General features: G+C 35.2%; 1 protein-coding gene across 1 annotated transcript in view; it reads left to right on the top strand.

Annotated features, from left to right (window-relative positions):
* The window catches only part of LOC137393298 (uncharacterized), a 34,448-nt gene that overhangs the window by 3,201 nt on the left and 10,639 nt on the right, over positions 1 to 20,608 (top strand). The window contains exons 4-6 of the mRNA XM_068079784.1: positions 7,754 to 7,963; positions 11,933 to 12,073; positions 12,568 to 12,667. Coding sequence (XP_067935885.1) covers positions 7,754 to 7,963; positions 11,933 to 12,073; positions 12,568 to 12,667 — 451 coding nt within the window. The remainder of the gene's footprint in view (positions 1 to 7,753; positions 7,964 to 11,932; positions 12,074 to 12,567; positions 12,668 to 20,608) is intronic.

Genomic DNA, 20,608 nt, shown 5'->3' on the forward strand with positions numbered 1-20,608 from the left:
GCTATTGTTGATATCAGCTATTGTGTTCTGTTCAAGTGGTAGGCGTCTTTATTTTGTCTGTCTCTTTGTAAGTATAGATCTCATAATCACACTTTCGATTGATCAAGTTTTATTGGTTTTAATCTTGAAACATCCTCACATTCAGATCACCTCAAACATAAAAATTAATGGCGAATGACAGAAAAATAGCAACACTTTATGATAAAGTCTATAAGAATTTTATGTAAGTTCAACTTATTTGTATATTTATATATATATATATATAACTTATTTATAAGCTAGTAATTGTAAAAGTACTATAGGTAGTGCTATCTTATTGGGGGGGGGGTTATGTTTTAAAGACCCATCGGCAAGCGATTTCATCATCATTAAAGATGTGATTGCGGCAAATTTTAGTTGATTTTAACAGAAAGTATTGGTGTTTTTCTATCAGTTGTTTGTTGTTTTAAGCGATCTCATTGTCAAGATATTTGAAGATTAAAATCGACAAAAATTGATCACGGTAAAAATGCTCAAACAAAAAAGATGTGCCCAGACATGCCCAAAATGATGTATACAGTGAAACGATCTGTCTCTATCTCTCATATTCACATCGGCTATTGCGATAAACGTCTAGTCCTACGCGGCTCTACTGGCATATATTTTATTTTGTATTTGCTCATGATTGCTAAAATAAAATTTTAAAACTAGTTACAGATACATTATTATAAATGTCTTAAACACCTCAAATAAGGGAAATTAAAAATTTGTCATATTAGTTTCCTCTAAATGCTGTGTAAACATTGGAATAGCGACTACGATTCTGCCGATCTACACTAATTAGGTCATTGAGTAAACTTATTTCATTGCGGCCTTTGTATCAGCTAAGTTCTCAGTTGCTACCCACACAGGAAGCTAGTTACTAAATAAAATAAGCAAACTGCATCTTTGAAAATAATATGTTCAAATATATAGCGAAACCAACTGCATCACTAAAAAAGTCATTTATAGTCAACGTTATTTAGTCATTATTAGTATCAATTTGTAGAAAAAGATTTATTGGTCACATTTGATTAGTTGATTCAAGTACTAGACAAATGGTTTTTTGAGTTGACCGAAATAGTGAACGCAAGATGTGAATTTCATTGAAATCAATCAACCCACCGATTCTGGCAAAGAGTTAATAAAGCCATTTTTGCACCTGGTTGGCAGTTTGCCGCGTGAACTCACCTGTTTTCACTCGGTGGTGTGGAGCATAAAATTTTTTGAGCTTTTATTATTTAGTCCATTGAAATTGAGTCGAGTTATGCAAAAGTATGTGTCAATACAACTCTGATTAGGCTTCATAAATCCATCTATCAGACAAGCTTTCAGCCCAGGTGGCAGTGGGACTATGATGTATTCAATAATATTATTTTATATAATTTTTACAAGCAAAAAAATTTTCATCTCAGCATAAATTTTTTATTTGAAACATTCATCCAAGTCGTGGCCACTCACATAGTTTTAGCTCATATAATAAGACAAATTAATCTACCGCAGCAAACTCAAACAAAACGTATCATGGTTTGTGCAGCACATATTCGTGTCTCATTTTCTTATTTATGGCAGTTTCCAGACGGACAGCTGCTCGGCTGGTGGCAGCAAATAAACATTCTGTAATCAATAAAACAAATGTTAGAAGTGTATGTCATTCATAGATATGCCATTCTAATGCATTGGTACTGAAAGCTTTCAAATTTGGAGTTAGATAGGTTGCGAGTGTAATTTTAAAAATTAATAAATCTTTAACAAAAACATAAGTACGCCAAGCTAACAATTCGAAGCTTTGTTTCTGAGAGCTAAAGATGAGCATTGATCAATCGATTTTCCTCACTTTCTACAATTGAGAAGTGAACATAAATTCTAATCATGAATCTAATTTACTAGCTAAAACTGCCAAAAAATTTGAAGCAAATATTATAGCTAGGTGAAACGATAAAAAAGTTATGAAACGATGATTGGTGATAGCAAAAAGTTATAATTTTTTTAATTAGTAAATGTATTCATGAGTACTTAAATTCATTATTCTGGAGTAAGACCATTATTCTAGTGGCTGTTGATCAAACCTTTCTCTCAACATCTATTCACATTCAGTACCAAAAATATTTATTACTTAGTATTGTACCATGTCTAACTGTACAGGATACAACATATTTATAACTTAGTATTGTACCATGTCTAACTGTACAGGATACAACATATTTATAACTTCATATTGTACCATGTCTAACTGTACAGGATACAACATATTTATAACTTAGTATTGTACCATGTCTAACTGTACATGATACAACATATTTATAACTTAGTATTGTACCATGTCTAACTGTACAGGATACAACATATCACTTAGTATTGTACCATGTCTAACTGTACATGATACAACATATTTATAACTTAGTATTGTACCATGTCTAACTGTACATGATACAACATATTTATAACTTAGTATTGTACCATGTCTAACTGTACAGGATACAACATATTTATAACTTAGTATTGTACCATGTCTAACTGTACAGGGTACAACATATTTATAACTTAGTATTGTACCATGTATTGTACAACATACCTTTTAGTATATTTAGCGCTGGTTCATTAATCTAAGCCAATATATTGCTAGATGCTATAGATTAATTAAGACGCGTTCGTCAATTTAACAATCAAAATCATTCATTTTGTAGCAAGAACTCACTGTGCTACAAAATCTTGCTGAGCTGTATCACGCACGTGTGCACAGGAATTTACATTATAGTCTCAAACAGGGAAATATAATCTCAGTGTAAACACAACAGTATATACATGTATATATATATATATATATATATATATATGCCAACAAGGCTTCAAGCCATTCCATCTTGGCCGCTGAGGCTACAAAATAAGATCAAGGACTTGCGCAAGAAAGTTAGTAGGCTCAGTGAGAGATCTAACCACAGTTGGAAGCGTCCAAAAAGGGAAGCCACAATAGAAGCTCTAGAATCTGCCAAACAGCAGCTAGTAGCACTCTCGGCACGACTGAAGCGGTACACCAAAGAGCGGGATAACAAGAGAATGAACAAACTGTTCATCAATAACCCATCTAGAGTATATTCCCAGTTCAAAGGTGAACTGCAGAGGCCAATGTCTGAGCCTCCCCGATCTAGCACTTCAAAGTTCTGGAAGGACATCTGGGAGAAAGAGACTACTCATAACACCACTGCAAATTAGTTGAAGAGGCTTAAAGAGAACCATCAACACACTGTGGCTCAGCAAGGACTCACCATCAGCAAAGAGGACATCAAGTGCAGAGTGCAGCGTATGAAGAACTGGGCAGCACCTGGCCATGACATGATTCAAGCCTTCTGGTTAAAGAAATTGACATCACTTCACACTAGAATGGCTAAGCAGATGGAATACCTAATAGAACAAGGTGACCATCCAGAATGGCTGACCAAAGGACGAACTGTACTTCTGATAAAAGATCCAAAGCAGGGGCCGATTCCCAAAAACTATCGACCAATAACGTGCTTGCCCACCACTTGGAAACTGCTCTCAGGAATAGTTGCAGACCAACTGGAAGAGCACATGAGTCACTATATGACCAGTGCTCAGAAAGGAATTGGGCGCAACACCCGAGGAGCTAAACATCAGTTACTGGTGGATCGGACGGTCTGTCAAGAGAGCAGAAGAAGGCAAACCAATCTTGCCATGGCTTGGATTGACTACAAAAAGGCCTATGACTCAATTCCCCATAGTTGGATACTTGAGTGCCTCAGTATGTACAATGTTCACCCTGCTCTTGTGGCATTCATTAAGATGTCAATGACCAAATGGAAGACGGAACTGGAGGCTAATGGCAAAAAGCTGGCGAGTGTGCAAATTAAGCGAGGCATCTATCAAGGTGACTCCTTATCACCGCTGCTCTTCTGCATATGCCTAAACCCTCTAAGCAATATGCTGGAGGAAACTCAATATGGGTACCAGTTTAAGAGTGGCACCAAGATAAACCACCTCTTCTACATGGATGACATCAAGCTGTACGCTAACAAAGAAAGGGACATTGATTCGCTAATACACCTCACTCAGGTATACAGCAAGGACATCGGAATGACCTTCGGTATTGAGAAATGTGGAAGGCTAATTCTTAAGAAAGGCCACTCTATGCTCACAGATGGCCTAAGAATGCCAAATGGTACCATCAAAGATATAGAAGAAGGGTACAAGTACTTAGGGATTATGCAAAGCAACATCAACCACGAAGCCGAGGTACGTCACAAAGCCATTACCGAATACAAGAAACGCCTTTGGCAGGTCTTACGGAGCCAGCTCAATGCCAAGAACCAAATCACAGCAATAAATACCTACGCACTGCCAGTAATAAGATATCCAGCAGGCATAATAAAGTGGACTGAGGAAGCCATCAAAGAAACAGATATAGCAACTCGTAAACTGCTGACCATGCATGGAGCACTCCACCCAAAATCTGATACTACTAGATTGTATCTTGATAGGAAAGATGGCGGTAGGGGACTCAAAAGTGTACAGCAGACAGTGAAAGTGGAGGAGCAAAGCATCAAAGCATATGCAGCCTCCATGGCCATTTCAGATAAGTTGCTAGCTGAATTTCAATCGGCTGCTCTTACAACGGACCTACGCCCTGATGATGAGGAAATTGACTGGCACACGAAACCTCTTCATGGTGCTTACCACCAACAAATATCTAAGGTTGGCGATCTTCACCAGACATATATGTGGCTGAACAAAGGAAACTTAATGGCCAATACAGAGTCGCTAATCATGGCAGCCCAGGAGCAAGTGCTCCCAACAAGGCAACTCCAAACGAAAATCTATCACACTAGAGACGATCCTAGATGCAGACTGTGCAAAGATGCACAAGAGACCATCCAACACATCATCAGTGGATGCAGGCAGCTAGCAGGAAACGCATACACTGAGCGGCATAATCATGTCGCAGGTATTGTGTATAGAAGTCTATGTGATGAGTATGGCCTTAATAAACCACAACACTGGTGGGAAGCTCCTGGTAAGGTGAATGAAAATGATCGCGCTAAGATCCTCTGGGACTTCTACATCCAAACTGACAAGCATGTCCTAGCAAACCAACCAGATATTGTGGTGGTAGACAAGGAGAACAAGAGGGCTACTATAATAGATATAGCAGTTCCCAATGACTGCAATATAGCCAGCAAAGAAAAAGAAAAGGTAGAGAAATATCTCCCTCTTGGAGAAGAAATTGAAAAATGCTGGAATGTAAGAACAACTGTAATCCCAGTAGTCATTGAGGCACTGGGCGCAATAACACCGGCGCATAAAATGTGGCTTGCCCAAATACCAACAACAATCAACTCAGGTGAGTTGCAGAAAAGTGCGCTATTGGGAACAGCTAAGATCTTGAGGCGAGTGCTCAAACTCCCAGGTCTCTGGTAGGAGACCCGAGTTAGAGCAGAATTTACCACCCATACGGGGTATCCGGGGTGAGGAAACAATTTTTATATATATATATATATATATACATTGTATATAAGAGACTAAAAGTTGAAGATAAATTTACTTCTATTCTCTTATCTTCCTCTGCAGCATAACGTTGCTGACGCCTGTCAGCTCGAACCATACGCTGTCTGCCCCAAAACCTGATGCTCACAAAACTATGAGTCACCTTCGCAGGAGCAGGAAGCTTTGTTATAATTCTGTTGTTCATCAATAAAACGTGCCAATCCAGTAATTCAGTAAATAAACGATGTCAATTGAAGCAGTAAACATTGATGTTTATGTGTGATCTAGTAATTGAGTAAAATCCCCAACTTTGAGATCACAGACAACGCGTTTTACTAGCGACAACAATTATTATGACCTATATAAAAATTTTCTGCTGACTATTGGCTAAAGAAAAGATCTTATATTTATATCTCGTAGACTCTTTTCAGATGTATCATTACATACTTCACGAACGAAGCACCCGCTCGAATCTGAGCATTTTAAAAGATGACCTCATTCATATGCTTATATCTCTAGACAGGGTTTGTTGACAAAGACAAAAACGGCATCAAGTTGTAGCTGATGCTTTAGCCTTTTATTAGTCTTAATTTCATCTGATCGACCTTTTTGACGCAATCACATCTTTAAGCGATTCCATTTCTCGATGAACCTCGCACCCTTACAGCTTCTTTTTCATACACGTAGGCTATTTACACTGTACATCGTCATTTTTTCTCCTACTTCACTTTTTATTGGTTGTTTTAATAAGTGTAAACTTTTAACAAATATATTAAATTTTAACTTACTCATTTTCATTAATTTGTGGCATGCTCATGAGCGTGTAAACAAATATTAGGTTACTGTTGACGGCATTGTGGTATACATTACATATTTTTACTATATTCCTCGTTTACTTGCTTGTCATTTTTCTTTTCATTAAGCGTTTGTGTGTATCAAATGTCTTTTTTCTTATAATGCTTCAACTATGGCTGATATTAGCCTAATACCTATTACCATATGTATATAAAAACAATGTCATGCCTAGCAAACACGTGTAATATTTATACATTCATGGTTACATTCATGGATACATTCATGGTTACATTAATGGTTTAAATAAATGTATTTTCTTTTTTATTTTTGTTTAGCCATTTTATGTATATTTTTGACCATTTTTAACATGTCGTAGTGCTGAGTCAGTGCTAAGCAAGCCCGTTGTTAGGTGAAGTCTACCTATACATGTACTTACTATCCAGCATAATTCACGCTGAATTAGGAGTCATCCACCTCCTCATTAGTCACAGTAAATTGTAAATGCTCTTTGTTTACTGCGCATTCCATATCCTGGATACAGTGTTTAGATAAGTCTATTTGATTCCATTACAGTAAGTTGTCTTACCAAATGATAGAGTAAGAAGTGAAATCCATTTGTTCCATTGTTTATTTATTATCCATAAAACTATTTGTATCATATTATCATACTGCTGATCAGATATTGTGGTTGTCAGTATTTATACTAGGCTTAGTGTAGGGAAAATTACATAATTAATTGGTAGCAGCTGTATAGGAAGCTTTGTTTGAGGAGGTTTGCTTTGTTAAGAGGAGGTTCGGAGACAACGAAAGGGAAGTGGTTAACACTAGTTTAGAGAGCCAGTGACAACTAAAGCCGAAACCTAGACGCGTTTGCCATGCTAAATTATTACTGAAGGCGGTTTTGGCATTATTCTTTAACTACCAGCTTGTCGTTGTTGATTAGTTAAAATAGCAATCATGGGAAAATATGTGCTGAATATGCTGCTAAACATGATTAGATAATCTCTACTATAATAACTGCTGTGTCCGTCTCTCCGAAGCCACGGTTGGAGCTTGAAAAAATTATTGCTTTGTACAGAATTTGAATTCGCAACTTTTAGCATGATAGACCGATATGCGAACACATGCATCAATCAAGCATATTGCAATATTTCTGAGTGGTTGCGCGTGTACATGTACTTATTTTCTGTGCTTTGTTGGCACACCAGGTGATATCTTATGGCACACTGGACTGCCAGAGTTCTAATTCATTATAATTACTTCGTTGCTACTCTATTTTTTCTGTACCTTGCTTATTTCATTGTTTATTCGTTCAACTCATGTGAAAATTCGTTGTTAATTCTGGTTGTATCGATTGTATCATACATTCTTTGAAACCTTCACTCCTTCAGTCGTGGCACTTTAAGTCATGCATTAAATTGCAATTTCTGTTTGGTTACAGCGGCTATGTTAGTCCAGACGTAGACCTAATTCTAAAGTTTGATGATAATGATACGAATGTCCTCACCTACACTCTCTCCAATATGACATATTCGGCTGGCAACGACAGTACGCATTGGAGTCTTGTGACAACTGGTATGGAGCCAGGTCATGCTGTCATCATTCTTTCAGATCTAGAAGAGAATGGTGAAATCATCACTTCTAATTACAGGTAATTACTATTCAACTTTCTCTTGTAGTAGGACCATTATTCTGGTGGCTGTTGATCAAGCCTTTCTCTCAACATCTATTCACATTCAGTACCAAAAATATTTATAACTTAGTATTGTACCATGTCTAACTGTACAGGATACAACATATTTATAACTTAGTATTGTACCATGTCTAACTGTACAGGATACAACATATTTATTACTTAGTATTGTACCATGTCTAACTGTACATGATACAACATATTTATAACTTAGTATTGTACCATCTCTAACTGTACAGGATACAACATATTTATTACTTAGTATTGTACCATGTCTAACTGTACATGATACAACATATTTATAACTTAGTATTGTACCATGTCTAACTGTACAGGATACAACATATTTATTACTTAGTATTGTACCATGTCTAACTGTACATGATACAACATATTTATAACTTAGTATTGTACCATGTCTAACTGTACATGATACAACACATTTATAACTTAGTATTGTACCATGTCTAACTGTACATGATACAACATATTTATAACTTAGTATTGTACCATGTCTAACTGTACATGATACAACATATTTATAACTTAGTATTGTACCATGTCTAACTGTACATGATACAAAATATTTATAACTTAGTATTGTACCATGTCTAACTGTACATGATACAACATATTTATAACTTAGTATTGTACCATGTCTAACTGTACATGATACAACATATTTATAACTTAGTATTGTACCATGTCTAACTGTACATGATACAACATATTTATAACTTAATATTGTACCATGTCTAACTGTACAGGATACAACATATTTATTACTTAGTATTGTACCATGTCTAACTGTACAGGATACAACATATTTATAACTTAGTATTGTACCATGTCTAACTGTACAGGATACAACATATTTATTACTTAGTATTGTACCATGTCTAACTGTACAGGATACAACATATTTATAACTTATTATTGTACCATGTCTAACTGTACAGGATACAACATATTTATAACTTAGTATTGCACCATGTCTAACAGTACATGATACAACATATTTATAACTTAGTATTGTACCATGTCTAACTGTTCATGATACAACATATTTATAACTTAGTATTGTACCATGTCTAACTGTACAGGATACAACATATTTATAACTTAGTATTGTACCATGTCTAACTGTACAGGATGCAACATATTTATAACTTAGTATTGTACCATGTCTAACTGTACAGGATACAACATATTTATTACTTAGTATTGTACCATGTCTAACTGTACATGATACAACATATTTATTACTTAGTATTGTACCATGTCTAACTGTACAGGATACAAAATATTTATAACTTAGTATTGTACCATGTCTAACTGTACAGGATACAACATATTTATTACTTAGTATTGTACCATGTCTAACTGTACAGGATACAACATATTTATAACTTATTATTGTACCATGTCTAACTGTACAGGATACAACATATTTATAACTTAGTATTGCACCATGTCTAACAGTACATGATACAACATATTTATAACTTAGTATTGTACCATGTCTAACTGTACATGATACAACATATTTATAACTTAGTATTGTACCATGTCTAACTGTACAGGATACAACATATTTATAACTTAGTATTGTACCATGTCTAACTGTACAGGATACAACATATTTATAACTTAGTATTGTACCATGTCTAACTGTACAGGATACAACATATTTATTACTTAGTATTGTACCATGTCTAACTGTACATGATACAACATATTTATTACTTAGTATTGTACCATGTCTAACTGTACATGATACAACATATTTATAACTTAGTATTGTACCATGTCTAACTGTACATGATACAACATATTTATAACTTAGTATTGTACCATGTCTAACTGTACAGGATACAACATATTTATTACTTAGTATTGTACCATGTCTAACTGTACAGGATACAACATATTTATAACTTAGTATTGTACCATGTCTAACTGTACAGGATACAACATATTTATTACTTAGTATTGTACCATGTCTAACTGTACAGGATACAACATATTTATAACTTATTATTGTACCATGTCTAACTGTACAGGATACAACATATTTACAACTTAGTATTGCACCATGTCTAACAGTACATGATACAACATATTTATAACTTAGTATTGTACCATATCTAACTGTACATGATACAACATATTTATAACTTAGTATTGTACCATGTCTAACTGTACAGGATACAACATATTTATAACTTAGTATTGTACCATGTCTAACTGTACAGGATACAACATATTTATAACTTAGTATTGTACCATGTCTAACTGTACATGATACAACATATTTATAACTTAGTATTGTACCATGTCTAACTGTACAGGATACAACATATTTATTACTTAGTATTGTACCATGTCTAACTGTACAGGATACAACATATTTATAACTTAGTATTGTACCATGTCTAACTGTACAGGATACAACATATTTATTACTTGGTATTGTTCCATGTCTAACTGTACAGGATACAACATATTTATAACTTATTATTGTACCATGTCTAACTGTACAGGATACAACATATTTACAACTTAGTATTGCACCATGTCTAACAGTACATGATACAACATATTTATAACTTAGTATTGTACCATGTCTAATTGTACATGATACAACATATTTATAACTTAGTATTGTACCATGTCTAACTGTACAGGATACAACATATTTATAACTTAGTATTGTACCATGTCTAACTGTACAGGATACAACATATTTATTACTTAGTATTGTACCATGTCTAACTGTACAGGATACAACATATTTATAACTTATTATTGTACCATGTCTAACTGTACAGGATACAACATATTTACAACTTAGTATTGCACCATGTCTAACAGTACATGATACAACATATTTATAACTTAGTATTGTACCATATCTAACTGTACATGATACAACATATTTATAACTTAGTATTGTACCATGTCTAACTGTACAGGATACAACATATTTATAACTTAGTATTGTACCATGTCTAACTGTACAGGATACAACATATTTATAACTTAGTATTGTACCATGTCTAACTGTACATGATACAACATATTTATAACTTAGTATTGTACCATGTCTAACTGTACAGGATACAACATATTTATTACTTAGTATTGTACCATGTCTAACTGTACAGGATACAACATATTTATAACTTAGTATTGTACCATGTCTAACTGTACAGGATACAACATATTTATTACTTAGTATTGTTCCATGTCTAACTGTACAGGATACAACATATTTATAACTTATTATTGTACCATGTCTAACTGTACAGGATACAACATATTTACAACTTAGTATTGCACCATGTCTAACAGTACATGATACAACATATTTATAACTTAGTATTGTACCATGTCTAATTGTGCATGATACAACATATTTATAACTTAGTATTGTACCATGTCTAACTGTACAGGATACAACATATTTATAACTTAGTATTGTACCATGTCTAACTGTACAGGATACAACATATTTATAACTTAGTATTGTACCATGTCTAACTGTACAGGATACAACATATTTATAACTTAGTATTGTACCATGTCTAACTGTACAGGATACAACATATTTATTACTTAGTATTGTACCATGTCTAACTGTACATGATACAACATATTTATTACTTAGTATTGTACCATGTCTAACTGTACAGGATACAACATATTTATTACTTGGTATTGTACCATGTCTAACTGTACATGATACAACATATTTATAACTTATTATTGTACCATGTCTAACTGTACATGATACAACATATTTATAACTTAGTATTGTACCATGTCTAACTGTACAGGATACAACATATTTATAACTTAGTATTGTACCATGTCTAACTGTACAGGATACAAAATCTGCAACAGGGTTACTCATTTTTATTGCAGCATCAAAGACGCGTTCATTCGTTTCCAGGTGTTTCACAGCGCTCCTCTGAATGTATTTAGCGACGTTATTGGCTGGATTTATTTTGCTGCCTGGTCTATCAGCTTCTATCCTCAAGTCTACCTCAATTGGCGGCGGAAAAGGTGCGTTTCTATGGTTACTCTTAGAGTAGTCTGAACCATTACAATGTGAGTCTGCCATTTTTTGAAGATGGGTTCTTGCACCCAGTTGTCTCAAAATGTGTTCTATCCCAATTATTTTTTTGGGATTGATTCTTAAAAAATAATTGGGATTACTAAGGCAGATCCAGTGGTTGTGTTCAGGCATCGCATTAACTGTTAGTAGTGTTTGGCTCCAGCTGTCTAACAAGGTTTGTACAATTTTAAATTTATCTGGTTCCTATTGTACATCTGCTGGTGACCATGTTGACGGTTATCACGGCTCACTATTTCTATTAAACCTTGACAACAATACCGATGTGATCAACTCTACACATTTTCGGTTCAGCAGCTATAAGAAGACTTTCATTCTCTGATGTCAAGCTCATGTGGCTGATGTGGTACATTTGTTCTCCACACCTCATAGCTTATGGTATTATTTAGTGTTGTGTTCAGCCAATGGTGCACTTGTATTACAGCGTTGTCGGACTCAACTTTGATTACTTGAGTTTAAACTTTGCTGGGTTCCTCTGCTACACAATTTACAATATCGGACTTTTCTGGATTCCTGAGATCAAGGTCAGAGAACTTACAGTTATCTAGGTGAAGCACTTATCTGCTGTGATTGTATGTAGCTCGAGAGCCTAACTCGGCTATTAATACATCTCCATAGCTTTTTGTAGTAATTACTCGCTCCACTCTTAACTTGAACTGCCAGTAATTTTATAGCACTTTAAGGTTGATTGCGTCAAAAAAGTCGATCAAATAAAATTAAAACCAATGAAAGGCTAAAACATCAGCTACAATTTGATGCCATCTTTGTCTTTGTAGACTAACCCTGTCCAGAGATAAGCGTTTGAATGAGATCATTTTTTTAAACGCTCAGATTCGACCGGGTGCTTTATTCGTGGTGTGTATAGTGGTACTTGTGAAAAGAGTCCATGAGCAATAAATATAAAATCTATTTTTAGCCCATCATCAGCATGAAATTTTTATATAGGTCATAATAGGTGTTATCGCTAGTAAAACGTGTTGTCTGTAATCTCGAAGTTAGAGGTTTTATTCAATTACTAGTTCCGTGCATCGACATCGTTATTTAATTTACTGAATTAGTTGACATATTAACTTACTGAATTACTGCATCTACACGTTTTATTGACGAACAACAGAATTGTAACAATGCTTCCAGTTTCAGCTAAGGTGACTCAATAGTTTTCTGAGCATCAGGTGTTTAAAAATAGGGGCAGACAGCTTATGGTTAGAGCTGACAGGTGTCATCAGCGTTATGCTGCAGAGGAAGATAGTAGAATGGAGGTAAATTTATCTTTAATTTTTGGTCTCCTATATATATATACTGTTGTTTACATGGAGATTATATTTCCCTGTTTGAAACAATAATGTAACTTCCTGTGCACGTGTGTATAATACGGGTGAACAGTGAATTCTTGCTACAAAGTAAATGATGTTGATTGTTGAGATAACGGCTTTTTAATTAATCTATAGCAACTAGCAATATAATGGCTTAGATTGATGAACAAGTGTTTAATATACTAAAGGTAATAATTTTAGTACTCATGAATACATTTACTAATTAATAAAATCATAACTTTCTGCTATCACCAATCATCTTTTCATAACTTTTTTTATCATTTTACCTAACTATATTTGCTTCAAACTTTTTTTGGCAGTTTTACCTAGTAAATTAGATTTATGATTAGATTTTAAATGTTCACTTCCTACTTGTAGAAAGTGAAGAAAATCGATGGATCAATGCACATCTTCAACTTCCAGAACCAAACCTTCGAATCGTTGGCTTGGCGTACTTATGCTTTTGTTAAATGTTTATTCATTTTGACAATTACACTCGCAATCTATCTAACTCCCAAATTGAAAGCGCTCAGTAGATAGGCGCTAGAACGAAATCTATAAATGACACATTTATGACTTCTGTTTTATTGATTACATGATGTTTATGTGGTGCCACCCGCGGAGCAGTTGCGCCAGTATGAAAACTGCCCTAAATGGGGAAAAGAGACACGAATATGTGCTGCTTAAACCATGATATGTTTTGTTTGAGTTTGCTGCAGTAGATTAATTTGTCCTAGTATATGAGCTAAAACTAGGTGAGTGGCTACGACTTGGATGGATGGTTTTAATAAAAACTTCATTCCGAGACGAAAATTTTTTGGTTTGTAAAAATTGAATAATAAAATAATGTGGTTGAATATAATGCAAAACATGGTTTGCAAAACATATCAAGTACATCATAGCCCTGTTTCCATCTGTGCTGAAATCTTCTCTGATCGATGGATTTATGAAGTGTAATCAAAGCTGTATTGACAGGTACTTTTGCATAGCTCGACTCAATTCCAACTGACCAAATATTAAAAGCTCAAAAGATTTTATGCTCCACACTACCAAGTAAAAACGAGTGGGTCCACAAACTGCAAACCAGATGCAAGAATGGTTTTATTCTATTTTATTATGACCGACAGAATCGGTGAGTTAATTGATTTAAAAAAAATTGACGTTTTGCATTCCTTATTTCGGTCAACTCATAAAACCATTTGTTTTGTACTTGAATAAACTAATCAAATGTGGCCAGTAAATTTTTTTCTACAAATTGATACTAATAATGACTAGATAATGTTGACTATAATACAGGACTTTTAGGAATGCAGTTGATTTCGCCGTATATTTGAACATATTCTTTTCAAAGATACGCCTTGCTGATTTTATCTAGTAAGTAGTTTCTGGTGTGGGTAGCAACTGAGAACTTTGCTGATACAAAAGCCCTGATGAAATAAGTTAACTCAATGACCTAATTACCGTAGACTGGCAAAATCGTAGCCAGTACTCAAATGTTTACACAGCATTTAGAGGAAACTAATATGACAAGTTTTTAATTTTTCTTATTTAAGGCGTTGGAGATGAAAAATTTTATGCCAATTGAGCCGCGTAGAACACTTTTATCGCAGTAGCCGATGTGAATACAAAAGATAGAGACGGACTGATTCACTATATACATCATTTTGGACAGTCTGGGCACATCTTTTTTCTCTGAGCGTTTCACCTTGATCAATTTTTGTCGATTTTAATTTTCAAATATGTTGACAATGAGATCGCCTAAAACAACAAACAACATATCAACTGATAAAAAAATCAACACTTGTTAAAATCAATTAAAATTTGACGCAATCACATCTTTAAGCTACTGTCAGTAGTTTTAATGAATATCTGCTGATGACTAGTATATTTATATACCCTTGTTTGTGTCAGCTATGCTTACTAGAATCAATGCTGCTCTGTGTTCCTCTGATTTTGTACAATTGGTGTAATGACGATCAGTCCAAAGCCAGTTGATCTAATGTACCTTCATTGTTTAGGTTGTTGAACTTGACTAGGTTATAGTAGGGTTTGATTACTAGCTATAAAGCATTTAGTTCAGAATTGGCTACGTTGTCATTGTAACTGGAACAAGCGCAGGCAATTCAATGTCATATTTTGCTGTAGTTATCTAAACTTGCAAACAACCAATATTATAAAAATCAGTGAGATTTCGGTTTTCGATCAATTCGGTTTTCGACAAAAAAATGGAGATTTGTTCATCTCAGATATAAATTTGGTTCTCGACCAAACCAGAGCATGCGCATTAGCATTAAACGTTCGGTATAGCTAAAGGAAACAGCATGGAAACATTCCTTAAAGGTTGACTTGCAATAAAATTCACATTGCAGTTATTTGGTATCAAAAGGTTCGCCATGTCTTACTCTGTTGTGTTGTAGGTGCCAAATATGTGGGAATGTGATTAAAAGCTCTTAAAAGCTCAAAAACGAGCAAAAAATCGCAGCCACACGAGACCGCCGTAGTTTGGATTCGTTTTCCAAAACGGCTAAAATGTGACGTATGTGTGCGAGATAGTTTATGTTTACACTTTCATGCATCCTTATTCGTCAAAATGTTTTCACAAATATACTTCACGCTCGTTATGAAAACCATGTCTATTGTTCTTACGCGTCTGTTTTATCGGCATCGTAATGCTGCAACTTTGAGCACTGATATCTCAAAACCTAGCATAAAAATATGTTTAATTTTTTAAGCTTAGCTTGAACGATTGTATATCATCCTCTGATAAACATGATGAGCCTTTTGGTCCGCTATGATGGTCGAAAAATGCTGTAGAAATTGTTCGCGCCATATGGCGAGAATTGTAAGTCACATGATCAGATAACGTTAGTTTCAGTTCAAGTTTGATCTATTGCAAATAGCGGACACGCTTTCTCGTATTAAACTTGTCAATTTCAATTCGTCATAGTGTCTAACGCGCCACATCATGTTTGTGCAGCTGCCAAGCTGAGAAGCACTTTTTTTCTTGGCCAAGAACAGAGAAAAGCCCAGACCTTCACCGGGCGTGGAGCCACTGGGTGAAGCTGGATGTGACAAACTATTTATTCGCCTGCTTACTCTTACTTTTGTTTTCGCCATTTCAAAGACGACATGTTTTCTAACCTGTTTGCATACTCCACATGTCACCAAAGCACGTGAGTAATTTATTTTATGAACTACTTGTATTAGTAGTAGTAACTCGGGTTATTTTCTAGTATTCTCCTAATACTACTGTATTAATCTATATTTAATATTACAATATTAATGTCATTTAATTGTAATATGATATTATTAGTATTTTATTTTTTTAATTATGTGTATTATTCTTATTATAATAACAAAACTAACTCATACTGCATATCTATCTTTAAAACGTAATATATTAATCTATAATTGATAAAATAATGTTATAAGTTTCACGATTAATTTCGCCAAATTCCTTAACACCACTCACTTATAGATATGTCATATAAAATAGTTATTGTCATTTTCTGGTATCATCGTTAATAGCAGATTAATATTATTAGATGATTATTATTAGTATTAGATGATGAAGAGTTTGTGCCAACCACTGAAGACTGGGAAGAGTTTGAGCGCTATGTTGGCCAGCGTCAAACGCTCTCCAATTACATGTAAGATAGAGCTGAACTTAACCAAACTTGACAAAATATAAAGAATATCCATAGAGTTATTACTCACATTTTTATGTTTACAATATCATGGATTCTGATAAGGTTTTGTAAAATCTGTGTCATGATTGCATGGCTATATATTTATTCTTTTTCTGATCAAGAAAATATGATATAATAACAAGAAATGATGTTGTACAAATATTATTGCAAGTCAACTATTGTGTTGTGATTTCAGACCGGAATCCTCCTTCAAAGTGGAGAAAATAATAGTAAGTGTGACAGCACTCCAGCGACTATTTCACTGCCACGCCTGTGCCCTCCCCTGCTCATTCACGATGGTGCGAGAAGGCGGATGGGTAGAGTTCAAGGTTACATGTGCCTCATGTCACCAATCGTACACTTGGGAAACAATTGCCAGGGTGAACAGAGCTCATGTCGTCAACCCCCTGCTGGCAGCTGCATCACTCTTTTCTGGCGGATGCCTTACGCAGAACCTCCGTTTTCTGTCGCTTCAGAACGTCGCGATACCAAGCCACAGCGTTTGCCTCTGCCAACAAAGAGAATACTTACATGGTGTGAGTGTTAATATTTACCCATAAACTTGAAAAATGTGAGTAAAAGCTAGGCACACTAATTGAATAACGACATTTAGAAACAATTTTTTTTCTTGAAATGAAAATATGTCATCCGTCAAGCGAAATATATTATAATTTGAAATTCTGATTCTTCATCATAATATAACACAAAAAGGGGGAAGAGGATTCTACATTCTTAGACTAATGATAATGATGCAAATTAATCTTGTATAATGAAGTTTTACAATATTTTACAGTGTATTGCTGAGCAGTACACCCTGCATAACGAGGGATTGATGGCAGCAATCGATTGGGAGCTTGATTTGGCAGGTGACGGTAGGTGCGATAGTCTCGGGCATTGCGTACTATACGGGGCCTACACTATGATGGATCAGAGCTGCGGTTTAATAGTCAGCAGCCATCTTGTCAAGGTGAAACTTTGACAGTTTCTACTTCACAGCCTGACAAAAACCCAAATTTTTTAGTAATCAATACATAAACATGAAGTTGCTGATCTAGCTAAATAATTCATTCAAATAATGTGAAAGTGATTGTTGGTCGTAACTTTCTTTACTTTGCAGTCAACAAAGACCACCAGCTCTAACGCCATGGAGCTGGAAGGCTTCAAGCGATGTTAGTCCGATCTAATTTCCCAAGGTCTGAGAGTGAGGTCCATTATAACGGATGTTGTTACAAAGGTTGTGTGCATATCGCAAGCTTGTGTTTTGGCTTATGCCGCAAATTCGTTGCGGTGAGCGACGGCCTCTACCTGCCTGCTTGATGTCTAAGATTTGGGCTCTTTTCCCACCAACGGATGATGAAGAAGAGTTCGCAGACTATGTGTTCAAGGGCTTCTGCTATGACGATGTAGAGACTCAATGACTTTGATTGAAAATTCTAGATCAAATCTTAGACCGAATCTTAGACACCAAGCAGGCAGGTAGAGTTCGTCGCTCACTGCGACGAAGTTGCGGCATAAGCCAAAACACAAGATTGCGGTATGCACACAACCTTTTCCGAGCATTTGGCGATGGCTCTCCAAATGGGAATAGATTATCTACCAAAACAATTATTGAAAAACAATAATTGCTGATCATCAAAATAATCTCGATCTTTATATAATAAAATCATAAAACTAATACACTCTCTACTGTAGTAAATGTACAAGCCAAATATAACAGTTCTCCTTGTGTTCCACGAGTTCAGAATATGTGTGTTCAACCGATGCATTAAATGTGTAACACAAGAATTGTAGATAATGCTTGACACATTAGCATAGCTTTGGTGTTGTTGGCATTAAATGAAAATCCAACTCACTATGATATCGCAGATAATTATTCCACCCCAACTCAAGGGGGTGCAGGCGTCACAAGTTCGTCCACACCAGAATGCATACACAGGCATTCATGCTCCCTGCGGTCATGGAGACGATGCGCAAACTCAGCATCATGGCAGCACAAACATTCAGGAAGAGATGGCATGTCTTGACAGCGCTTGCAGACACACCACTCTGTAGCCGGTGGTATTAGCTCCTAAAGAAATGAACAGATAGGTCTATGCAACCATAGCTAATACATCAGGCCGCTGTTATCCAACAGTATATCAGTGCAGCACTAGATTTAAATATTAAAATTGTTAATGTTGTCATTCGAAAAAAATCTGTAATTATTTCGCAATATGAAGCGATAATTATCATCATTAAAATCATATATCTATTTAATAATATTCGTTCTATCACTCTCTAGCTAAAACTATTAGGTACTACTAGCTAGCTTGGCACATAAGAGTTGGCTAGTGGGGGTGCTTACTTGCTGGAAGGTTTGATTCTGTTGAGGATCTTCTTCAGATAGAGCGTCAGGCTCGAAACGCCAGGGTCTTAACTCTTCAGAATTTGACATTTTTTATGATCGCTACTCAGACATGTACACGTACCTTGAATTGTCGGACGGAATGGCCAAGCTGAAACTGTAAAGTAGCGAGCATCTATATTTGATACGGGGTCTTAGGTAAAACCCGAAGTGTTTGTCATAAACTATTGCTACAATAAGTTTTATATTGAGCTTTTTATTGGCCTTTCAATTCACGCGAGAACATCACGTGACAAGACAATAACCAAACTCCGTGGATACGTCATCGAAATCAAGAGATTCCAATCTACGGCGGCTTTTCGTTTTTGAGCTTTTAAGAGCTTGTAACCACATTTCCACATATTTGGCACCTACAACACAACAGAGTAAGACATGGCAAATCTTTTGAAACCAAATAACTGTAATGTGAATTTTGTTGCAAGTCAACCTTTAACAAAGGGAGAAGCAAGTTACGCTTCACAAATTCTTTACTAGGAAGGCAAGGTAGGAACTATCTAGGACGACGTCCCTCTACCGAAGAGATTTATTTGCTAGAGACAACTCCTCCAGTCGAGTTACCCTAAATTGTTTTGGAGGAGGATTCTCCTTCAAAGATGTGATGTAAACGTGCCATTGCTGTTGATATTTTCTTTTTTACACGATTTTTGATGTATTTGATTTGTTGTATTTGTCGCTGTTCCGTTATCAATTTCTGCAATTTTTGACATTGTATCTTAATGTTGAATGTTTTCGATGTTTTATGAGCAAAACATTCGGAATGTTTACTTTTTGTTTTTCGTTTTTATCATCATAGATAGAAAATATTTTATTAAAAATGAACACAATCAATATCTACCCATTTTTATTTGTAGTATACAGTACAGTTTATGGTGTAAAATGTTAAAAAAATACTTTACCGAAGTTGTTATCTCGGTTTGAAACGGATTAAAATTTACATACATTAATTGTAATGGGAATAATTGTTTCGGATCTCGGACAACTCGGTTGTCGAACAATCTTCTGGAACGGATTATGTTCAAGAACCGAGTTTCCACTGTATACCCTTTCAAATTTACCCAA

The sequence above is a fragment of the Watersipora subatra genome, chromosome 4, assembly GCF_963576615.1.
Source record: "Watersipora subatra chromosome 4, tzWatSuba1.1, whole genome shotgun sequence".
Taxonomy (NCBI): Eukaryota; Metazoa; Bryozoa; class Gymnolaemata; order Cheilostomatida; family Watersiporidae; genus Watersipora; species Watersipora subatra.